The following is an 11,134-nucleotide window of genomic DNA, read 5'->3' as shown; positions in this document are numbered from 1 at the left end:
TATTTCAGTATTTATTTGATAATTATTTGCTCTGCTACTATACGAGTGATCCTGATATTTGATTGGTTAACCTGCACAGCTTCTTCACTGCAGACCAATACACGACTACAAGAGTATTCTGTGCTTCAACAAAAAGGAATAAAATTGTTAAGTGATTTAAGACCAGAATGATTAATCAGATACTGTGATTAATTGATTATTCATCAACTGGATTGATTAATCGTTAACTGGAGTCTCTCAAAAAGGCCATTTGCTGAAAGAACAACACACTCAGAACTGTAATTGAGCCAAAAACGTATGAAAAATTTGCATCCAAGGAGTCAGATGATGTTTCTACTGGATCAAACCACGAAGAAGACAACAGGAAGAAGTTGGAGAATTTGGTTTAATGATTTTTTGTGTAAATAAACTTATTCACGTGCGATTTTAATTTTCTCATTTAATGGAAACAATTGAAAATTGTTGGTTTTTTCTACATAATATTGACAGAATTTTGCACACATCGGCAAAGGAAGCTCAGCTAGTGACAGGAGATTCACTGATGCTTGTTTTGCTAAAAGTAATCAAAGAAAACTGTTAAATGGATCAGATACACGTATTTTGAGTCGCTATAATATGATAAATATAGTTATAAAAACCGATGTAACTTGTTTGTTGCTTACCAATGTTTAGGAAATCTGAGCGATACTGGCAGGTCATTCCAAATCCAAAATCTCTCCAAAACCCAGCGTCTTTTTTGTGACTCTGAGGATAAAAGAAGTTCAGAGCTAAGATTTTACATCACTTAAAGTTATTCAACGTTAAAATGAGCGTTATGTTTAGGCGTCTCACCAGCTGCTGTTCAATAGGTGGAGCCAGCTCCAAGCTTCCGTAAACGATGGCCGGATTGTACAGACTGAACACAACCGGGTAGAAAACCTTCTTGTCTGCAAAAGCATGAGAAAAATACATTAAACAGTAGGAGCGTTAAACTGGGAACATAAAGATCCGAGCATGTGGAGGAACTTACTGGGAGCGGCGTGGAGCCGGCACGTGTTCAAGAAGTCCAGGGAGAAACGAATGTCCACGTCGCAGAAGAACATCAGGACGTCGCCGTTCTTCCACGCGTTGGCGCCGATGTTCAAACCGCGGCCGCGAGAAAACTCCTCGTCCACCGAGATCAGAGTGTAATTGGAGAAAGTCTCCTCTCTGCAGGGAAAAGCAACATTTCATAGGCTGTGGTTGGGAATTAATCTGAAAAAGTTCAAGTAGAATGAATAGATGTGTGTTTACTTTGTGCAACTTGAAATAAAAAATAAATATGCAATTAAAAAAAAAAACTACTGTTGAAAATAATATAGTGATAAAAGCACAAGAAGACAAACCTAGACATTTTCTTCAGCGATGACTTCACTTCCTGCAGACCTTCCTGTCCAAAGTAAACCACGGTGAGATGGACCTGCCTGTCCCGCTGAACACACACCTCCCTGAAAACAGATTATTTCATTTTCATTTCCGTTCCCACAGAGCTGTTTAAATAAAAAACAAGCAGCTTCATCAGAGGCTCGTCGTCCCACCTGAAGTTTTGTAAGAACTGTGAGAAAGTGTCGACTCGGCCCGCCAGCGGCACGATGATGTTGATGATCATCCCCAGCGTCTCCACCGATGTGCTGCGGACTTTCATTATTGGCCCGAACGGCCGGAAGAGCGAGACGTGCCGGAAGCTGCTGGAGTCCTCCTTGGCGAAGAAAAGCTCGTAGAGCGTCCCTTTGTCCCGCTCCGTCCTGTACAGGCCTGCAGCGCCGAGACGGAGACAGCAGAGCAAAAATACAGTCGTAACATGATCAGAATGAGGTAAAATGAGGAATGTTGAGCATCTTGGTATCATTTAAAAGGTAAAGAAATATTAAATCACATCAAATTATCAGCAGCAGAACTTTGAAATGAGCAAACGACCGAGTCTGTTTCAAGCTCATCATGTCGGATCTATAAGGAGATTTTTTCTCACTGGAACGACTTTTTTCCTCTTAATTTTTAAAGAGGAAAATTTTTTAGATAAGATTTCCTCAATAGTCTGCTAATATTACGGCTTTATTATCAATTAAACATAATTATTGCAACCTGGGCCCAATGCTCTGTCGTAAAACTCACAGAAGGAATGAATGAAATAAAAATATTTTCTGTAATTTCTAATTACTTTTTTAGAAAAGAAATTAAGAATGAAAAAAGATTAAGATCAGATATTGGATCTTATGGGAGAGGATTAGGGCCAAAAATAAGCCAGCGATGTGACTATGCAACTATGAAAATTCTGAGATTAAAGACAAAATTCTGACATTGAACTCAGAATTCATACTTTTCATAGCAAAATATAAATGTCAGAATTCTTAAAGTAAAAATTCTGAGGTTTAAACCAAAAGTCCAAATTGTGATTAAAAAAAAAAGTCAAAATCCAGATTTTTGAATTGGATTCTGACTTCAATCAGAATTCACACTTTAAATTCTGAGATTAAAGTCAGAATTTGTACTTTTCATATCAAAATATTGAAGTCAGAACTCAGATTAAAGTTTGTATTTTTGGCCCTGTTGTTGTTCCATAGGCTCTGTTTGTTTGTACTGTCTTGCCTTCCATAAAGTGGCTGTCAGTGTAGGTCTGCCTCTGCACAGGGACGTCCTCCTCCACGCCGTCCTCCTCGTCCGGGTTGTTGATGATGTCCAGCGCCGCCTCCACCGCCTCCACCAGCTCGTCGCGCCGGTCCTTGCGGACCGGCTTTTCCTCCGGGTGCCGCGTCAGCCCCATCTCCAGCTGGTACACCTTGGAGGAGGTGAAACTCTCGAAGGGCACCAGGGCGTATTCGCTGGGCAGCCGCGCCCCGGCGTTGACCTCGGCCTTGTTGATCTGGGAGTGCAGGAACTCCAGCAGGTCGCCGGGCTCCTGGTTCTCGCCCAGGCCCTGCACGCCCGGCGGCTCCTTCTTCTCCTGCATCAGCTTCAGCTTGTCGCTCATCTCCTGCAGCTCCTGCTTGAGCTGCGCGATCTGGCGCTTGAGGCTGTAGGCGCGGCTGAGGTGGCGCTCCTCGTGCTCCTGCAGCAGCGTCTGGTAGTACTCCCTGCTGAAGGGCTCGCCCACCACGCCGGGCAGCGTCTGGCTGGCGTCGGCCGGCGGCGTGCACTCCAGCAGGTAGGCGAACAGCAGCAGCACCAGGAGCAGGAAGAGGGCCAGCAGGAGCCAGCGGACTCGGCCCTGCAAGGGGAACCCCCGCCTGGGCATCACGTCCGCATGCGACCTACAGCTGAGGAGTCTGCATCGCGTTCCTCCTGCTCACATTGCACAAAGTATTCCTCTAAAACGCGACGCTTTGCTGCCGTTTCATGGCTCCGTTTTGTTCCAACAATCACCTGTGTAGGAAACAACAACAACAACAAAAACACAACACCTGTCAACTTAACAAATATTACTGGGTGATAAATCATCCCATAAGTTATTGGGATAAACAATAATGTCTTGAGATCATTTTCAAGTAATATAATAATAATAATAATGCAAAAACAATGCAAAAACAAAATATAAATAAACTCTAAATTCTATCCATCCATCCATCCATTTTCTTGACACCCTTGTCCCTCAGTGGGGTCAGGAGGTGCTGCTGCCTCTCCAGCTAACGTTTTGGGCGAGAGGCGGGGTCACCTGAACAGGTCGCCAGTCTGTCGCAGGGCAACACAGAGACACAACCATGAACACACACACTCACACCTAGCGGCAATTTAGACAGACCAATTAACCTAACAGTCATGTTTTTGGACTGTGGGAGGAAACCGGAGTCTCTAAATTCTAATAAAAATTAAATATAAAAATATAAATAAACAAAATAACAAAACTCCTTATATCAATATCAATATCACGCTATGTAGCAGTCGCTGCGTTTCCATTAAAAATGTGCCCAAAACTTTGTCAGTATTCCCCTTATGTTGAAAACCCCCCACAATTTTCCAATTGCAGTGTTTCCATTACATAAGAAATGTGAATACAATCACACCAGAATAAGTTTGTTCATGTGATGAATCATTAAAAAACCTGCTTGGCACTATTTATGTCTCAAAGTGTAAATCAAAGCAGATTGACACCGGCAGAACTCAGTTTCCGCTGTCACCGCTGAGACAGTCCAGTCTTTCTTCTCCTTAACCACAGCGAGACACGTCTAACATTTTTCTTCCACTCAACTTTCCAAGAATTACGTTGGATACAGCAAGTTAGCCTCTTAAGCGATGACAGCTTGAGGAAGCAAGTGACTGTCAAGTCAGCACTCTTTTCTATGATAGTGTAAAACACAACATGGTTATAACGTAGCATTTCTATAATTAAAGACCATCTTTTATTAGTCTCGTCGTATTCTAACGTTCAGACGAACTGACTTTGGTTTTCATCAACGAGAACATTGGAAATAAACGCTTAAAATACAACAAAATGAATGCAAAGAGGAGTCTATATAACAATATTAAATGTTTTAACCGATACACGTTAATAAACGTTTCAATAATATTCATTTTTATTGATTAAACATCGAATTAACGAACTAGCCGAGCGTTACTGTACTTACAACTGTAGTCTTATTTTGAAAAATCAAAACCGGAAACACGGAAGGTTCTGAGACCTTAGAGACGTTGAGCTCTCCGCGACGCCTCCAGCTTATCTAGCTCCCTAAAATTAACGCTCATTAATCGGTGATGGTAGTTAAAAAATGTTCCTCACCTGGTTTTGCGTTCGTCCATGTCTGCTTGTGCTCGAAGCGGAAATGTTTCCCACGAAACCAGCACCCGACAGCAGCTTCTGTTACACAGCGCCACGGAGCACAGAGAAAAGAGTGGGTAGCAGTCTACTTCCGGTCACAGGAGAACCAATCGGAGCTTTGTTGGCGAGTGACGTCATAAATCACGCCGCTTCTCCTGTATCTGACAGTAATTATTTTACAACTCAGAAAAAGGGAAATTAAATGTTTTTGTAACTTAAGTATATAATGGAGGAAATATTTCCTGTAGCAGTCTGTGTTACAGTGTATGTATGTTGACAAACTATCATGAAGAGGACACTTAGGGTTTATAAAAAAAATAGAAAATTAGTTATTTTTTTCCGCTTTCTTAGCATTAGTAGCATTAATATAAACTCTTATGGCACTTCTGAGATCTTGTAACATAATATAACATATATAGCATAATATAATATAATACAATACACTATAAGATGTCAAATAACTTTTACTGCCGTTTCTTTCTTCATTTTACCCTATAAAGTCTCACTCTTAACATAAAGTTGACCTCTTTGTGAATAAAAGCTTTTGCAATTTCTAATTATTTTTAAATGTAAACATAGAAAAGTGACAACATGTTTGCTGCAGAAAAATCTACAGTGAACTAAATTTTTCTGATGTTTTGTCGGCTGCAGTTCTTGACCCAGAGCTGATATCTGTGATGACGCGCTAAATGAATTAACCCTGAAGTTGGCTCAGATACATGATGAATCTGTTTTGATCTTTATCGATTTTTATCACCATATTTCCCAAAGTAAACCAGGAAATGTCATGAGGGCTTATTTTTAGTTTCACTAATTTCCTTCATTAAACCCATTAGAAGTGACCCATTATGGTCGGATTAGTCTGTTATTTAGAAGGATTCGCCCTGACATTATACCAGCCATATTCTTATGGGTTTTTAAAGACTCATTTGAAACATTATTGGATAATACGGCAAGTTGAATGTTTTTTTAAAATCAGGAACTGAGGAAAATGAACTGTATTAACTGAATGAAACGTTGACACACCTTACTATGGTAAGATTATCTTTCAGAAATGCATACATAATATAAAAAACAATGTAAAAACATAATGTATACATATGCATAGGGAGCATATGTAAATTAAAAATTTTTATGTTATAAATTCATTTATGTGCTGACTAAAGATAACCCCTGTATAAAAACTTTCTAGGTCCACTGTATAGAAGAAACTGGTCAAAGAAACTGCTGATTTGAAGTTATTTTTTATTAACCAGAACAAAATCAAATACCATAACAGCAATAACACACATTGCTTTACATAATTATGACAAAGAATGGAAATAAGACACAGGATGTGCGCCGAGCCGCCATTAAACCTCGTCTCCTCCTCTGATTGGACCAGCCCTCCCTCTAGTGTCATTTTTAGTAAAAACCGAAGAGAAAAGTTAGAAAAAACCAAGAGTTCAGGCATTCATTTTTCTTTGGAAGCTTTGAAACACAAAGCAGGTGTGAGAGTTTCAGGACAAAACAATCCAGTTACGAAAACAGCGGGTTTTTTTTTCTCTTTTTCTTAATCTCCTGGGCTGAAACAGGAACCTCATAATCAGCTGGAGGCCGTCGTAGAAAGCAGCACAGGCACTTAAAAGACATCGACACTGACGTACAGTCTGGTACAACAGTCATGCAGTGATACAGTTTGGTCAGCATGACCTGTGAGGTAAAAACGAGGAGCGTGGGGCTGGTCTGAACGACAAAAATATAATAAAACAGTTGAAAACAAACAAAATGGCGGGTATTGACCCCTTGCGTGTGACGTCACGATGTTCGGAGCGCAGTCCGCTCTGCCATGACGGACGTCGATACAACTTCAAAAAACAGACATCAGGAAGCCTAATATCGCTCTTATTTAATTGATTTCACCTTAAAAACATACAAGGAGGATAGAAACTAAACTTGTAATTTTTTATTGTATAATTTTTAATGAAAAATACGGCGGCGATGGATATCAGCTGTCAATCATAATGACAGGCAGCCTTCAGTGTAATGGCGGATTTGCAGCGAACACTTTCTTACAAGGTAAGAAAATTAACTTTCATAAACTTTATAATGAAGTATGATTTTCTTAATCATACTTCATGCAATAAAATATTAGATTATAGAGAAGGTACACGTCTAATCATTAGTAATCGTGGAGAAAATACCCCCGTCTTGTAGCCTAGCATGTATGGGAAAAAAAACTGGTTAGCATCTCGTTTCTTCGGTTTAAAGGGAGGAAACGCTGTTTATGATATAAATTATGTGGCGTGAATTCAGGGTAAATTGGTAATTTTATCAGGAGGAAGGAAACATTGGTTTCTAAATTAGCTATTTCCAACATTTGTAAATACCGCTGTATATGGTGTGTTACATTCACAGACAAATTAGCTCGACTTGAACAAGAAACAGCCGTGAATAAACTGGCAACAAAACTTGGGAAAACAACTTAAGTCGCTCTGTTCAATACACATTTCACATGTGACGTCACACTTATGTAAAGTTTGTGCCATCTTGGTAGGCAGTTGCTATGACAACAGTAAACAAGCCATAAGCTTAGAACTAGCTCTCGCCTCCTCTAGCTAGCTTATAAACAATAAAAGTACATTACAGCTTTACTCGATTATTATTTTTGAGCACACTACCCACCTCTGTGTAATACTAAGATACATATCAGTGAGATTTACTGTAGTACTTATTGCCGAACAAGCAAAATTAGCTTATATAATGTAGCTTTTATCTAAAGCTAAAACAGACATGTAGCCTATGTGTGTGTTACTATATGTACTTACTCTTACAGTCACCAGAACCTGAAGAGTTCGTTCGTTTTCACAAATCTTTTGGAACATTTACTCCATGTTAATAATAAGTATGAGATCAGAGGCAGCTTGTCCACATCGTCTGAAATATTTTTCTTTTCCGTCTCATACGGGTCAATCCCGGCAGTAGCCATTTTGTTCATGTATCTTTCTCTCGCACAATGGTCAAGAGTTTCCACATATTTTCTTTTCGATAGTCTCAAACTAAATGTGATTGCCTACCAAGATGTTGCAGATTACTTCCAGTTCAGACTTGTGGGAACTACGTATACTCCCATCCCTCACTTCCGATGTCCGCCATGGCACCTCCAGTGATTAAGTGACGCAGTTGCAAAGGGTCAATACAAACTCAGAAAAATAAATATACATCTAGCAGTTACCCATGTTTTCTACAGTGCAGCGTTGCCTTTAGCTATCGAGCTTGTCCACAGCTTTAGCGGGTGAAGGCAAAGCCATCCAGTTTGCATAAACACTATCATTGGCATATCTTGTAAAGACCGGATTAGTGGCATCGTGTCTGTTGAGCGGTACCGGGCTCGTCTCGGGCCAGCTGGGGTATGACATGCCTAAAAATGAGAACATATCATTTTTCTGCACTCTGTGAGACGTAAACAGGCAGCAAGGCTCTGGAATCAAACTCAGTGGTGTTATTTACTGGCTGGGCCAGGTTTCAGATTTTATACACCTTACAAAACACTTTACAATAGATGGCTAATAGATATGTTAAGTCATCTATAAACACTTTATAAATCATTAATAACTGTTTATTATGCATAGGTTAAGGAAGAGCCAAAAATACACCTTTGAATGTCACAAATTTAAACTACTGGCAGGTTTAAAATTAATTAAATTAAAAATATTTTTTCTTTTTTAAGTGCTCAACAATATACAGATTTTAAAAAATCGGCATATCAGGGACTCAAAACATAAAAAGGGCTGTGAACTGTTGAGTTATTAAAGAAAACAATTCTATTTTGTTGGCCAAATTTTTACTGTTCTTGACTTGACCGAATTTAATCATTTTAAGGGCCACAAATGGCCTTCGACCCACATTTTGGACACCCCTGATTTACAGGGGTGTCCTCTAAGGACAGAAATCTGCAATATTTACGCCTGAAGAGCCATTTTGTTGCCAGGACAGCCAAATAAAACTTGTTTACTTTGGAAAATCTTTATTTTTAAAACACCAGCCGTTTTATTTCTAGTTTTTTAAAATAGCACAGAGTTAAACCAATTGATAATTAGACAAAATCTAAAAACATTACTTGTACTTTTATTGTCATTCTTCAGGAGGAAAAAAAAAGGCTGTTACAAATTTGCATTTGTTAATGTATCTGTATTTAAAAACACGAGCTGGTTGAATCAGACTGCAGAGCTCGGTGGTGTCCAAACGTTTTCTCAAAACTGCTGAGTTAACAGCACATCCCGTGTTCGAGCACTTAACCTGCACTTCTCACCTTGTGAATCTCTAAATAGTCGTGAATTGTTTGTGCTCCACTTCCAAAGCACACTTTTTCCTTCCACTAAATTTTCCACGAACGTCAATCTGCGAGACTGGATTTTTGTCAGAAAGTTAATATTTAGCCTTGTTTTACAATTGTAAGCAGAAACAAACTCCTGACGTATTTCAATCTGTGTTTTATGAGTTTTAATATGAGTAGAGATGAGGAAACGACTTTTTTAATAGTTAAATGTGACAGGAAAGATGGAAAGACTAAAATAATTAACTGGAGCAGATAAACTCACATATTAAAATCATTATAATTTTAAATAATATATCTTACCAGTGTAAACTAATCTGTTTTAAATAAAATTAAGCTAACACTAATGTTTTGTGTAAATAATGAAACTGACATTTTTCCTGGAGGTTTTCATGGTGGCCCGTTCTACAAATGTTTAATTACTTGTGTTTTTGTGACGCAGTTTTTGTCACCTGAGAGTTGCATTCAAAAGCCTTACTGTTTACTCTGTTCAGCTTTTCAAAAACACATAAAAGTCAGAAGAATTACTTCCCAACCACAGTGAATCAGTGAGGACCTGTTTCAAATGTTACACTCCGTTCCCTCCACTGTTTCAGACAATACAAGCTTAACGGGGAAAATGAGCCATCTGCTAATTAACATCAATGACAGATGGCTGATAAATTAGAATATAGTCGATATTTACAAATGTTGTATATTTTGGTCAGCACACATTAGAAGCAGGTCCAAATAAAACACAAAAAAAAGACACAGGATCTTTTTTTCTTTCTTCCCACACTGAGCCTCTCATTTACGGTGAAATGGGAGAATCAAACAGCAAAAGAAGCATGCCTAGGTCACAGTCACACACACTTGACTACGGCTAAAAGAACTAAACAAAAAAATAAATAAAAACAGCCAATCACAGCTTGCCAAAAAAGAGAGTCGTGTGTCCTGTTTCTAAAAGCGAGTAAATGCGTGGGAGATTCTACCATAGAGCTTGTTTTCAATCCATGTGGAGGGGAGGGTTCGAGGGAGAGGGGCGTTATTACAGTCCACTAGTGGGGTGTCCTCTTCGGAGAGGGCGTCGTCGTACAGCAGGGCGTCGGCCGGCGTGGACGCCGCCAGGTCCAGGTAGTCCTGTGAGGAGCGGAGGAGCGGACAGTCAGGTCGGGCTGAGCTCATGGTGAAGGTCAGACTCATGGAGACGGCAGAGTCCCGCCAGTAAAACTATTTAATTAAAACCCGGCACTGCCACTGTAAATCTCTGGGAAAGTTTCAGCATTCCTGTCTCCAGTACCGACTCTGAACTCTTAAATTAAAGTGGTTACAGTGGGAATGGTCGCATTGTTGTCTCAGCTTTCACAAAGTCAAAACCACTGAAGATAAAACCATCTGTCAGATTGTAACGCTGCATCGTTGCTTCAGGGCTCCTCCACATTTTTAGGGTCACAAAAATAAAACATTTCAGTTGGATTTAGCCCAATTTTAAAGTTCGTAGTTGATTTAAAGCAAATAATCTACAGTGGTCAGGATGAATGATTGGATGGACTGAAAGAAAGATGGATGGTGGACAAGAGGAAGTCTGATGTATGAATTGATAGAAAGATGGATGGTTGGTTGAATGTTGGATAAATAGATGGATGAAACTCGGCTGTTTCAGAGAAGCAGCTAGGCTGACAGGTGAAGCATGAATGCTAACACTTGAAGCATTATAGGTTAACATGTGAATCAGTTTGGCTAACTGGTGAAGCAGCTAGGCTAACAGATGAAGCCCAAATGCTAACGCTTGAAGCACTTAGGCTAACACGTGAATCACTGGCGAAGCAGCGAGGCGAACATGTAAATCAGTTTTTGTAACTGGTGAAGCAGGTAGCTAACAAATGAAGCAGTTAGTAAAACATGTGAAGAAGCTGGCTAACGTGTGGCAGCTGGGCTAACGCGTTATGGCTAACTGGTGCAACAGCTAGGATAACGGGTGTAGAAGATGTGCTAACAGGTGTAGAAGCTGTGCTAACAGGTGTAGAAGCTGTGGTAACGGGTGTAGAAGCTGTGCTAACAGGTGTAGAAGC

At 39.8% G+C, this 11,134-nt stretch overlaps 2 protein-coding genes across 7 annotated transcripts in view; both read right to left on the bottom strand.

Annotated features, from left to right (window-relative positions):
* The window catches only part of csgalnact2 (chondroitin sulfate N-acetylgalactosaminyltransferase 2), an 8,025-nt gene extending 3,168 nt beyond the window's left edge, over positions 1-4,857 (bottom strand). Inside the window, exons 1-7 of the mRNA XM_008430025.2 lie at positions 4,730-4,857; positions 2,605-3,378; positions 1,557-1,773; positions 1,365-1,466; positions 1,010-1,188; positions 832-926; positions 663-744 (exon numbers count right to left, since the gene is read on the bottom strand). Coding sequence (XP_008428247.1) covers positions 663-744; positions 832-926; positions 1,010-1,188; positions 1,365-1,466; positions 1,557-1,773; positions 2,605-3,250 — 1,321 coding nt within the window. The 5' untranslated portion in view covers positions 3,251-3,378; positions 4,730-4,857. The remainder of the gene's footprint in view (positions 1-662; positions 745-831; positions 927-1,009; positions 1,189-1,364; positions 1,467-1,556; positions 1,774-2,604; positions 3,379-4,729) is intronic.
* A 1,139-nt stretch (positions 4,858-5,996) lies between these two features.
* ret (ret proto-oncogene receptor tyrosine kinase) overlaps positions 5,997-11,134 on the bottom strand; it is a 44,759-nt gene continuing 39,621 nt past the window's right edge. For all 6 annotated transcript variants that reach the window (XM_017308992.1, XM_017308990.1, XM_017308993.1 and 3 more), the window contains 2 exons: positions 10,055-10,202; positions 5,997-8,168 (listed from right to left, as the gene is read on the bottom strand). In XM_017308992.1, the coding sequence (XP_017164481.1) occupies positions 8,011-8,168; positions 10,055-10,202 (306 nt within the window). In that variant the 3' untranslated portion in view covers positions 5,997-8,010. The remainder of the gene's footprint in view (positions 8,169-10,054; positions 10,203-11,134) is intronic.

Source organism: Poecilia reticulata, linkage group LG15 (genome assembly GCF_000633615.1).
Source record: "Poecilia reticulata strain Guanapo linkage group LG15, Guppy_female_1.0+MT, whole genome shotgun sequence".
NCBI lineage: Eukaryota > Metazoa > Chordata > Actinopteri > Cyprinodontiformes > Poeciliidae > Poecilia > Poecilia reticulata.
Note: the sequence above shows the minus strand (reverse complement) of the source record. Positions and strands in the feature narration are given on the sequence as shown.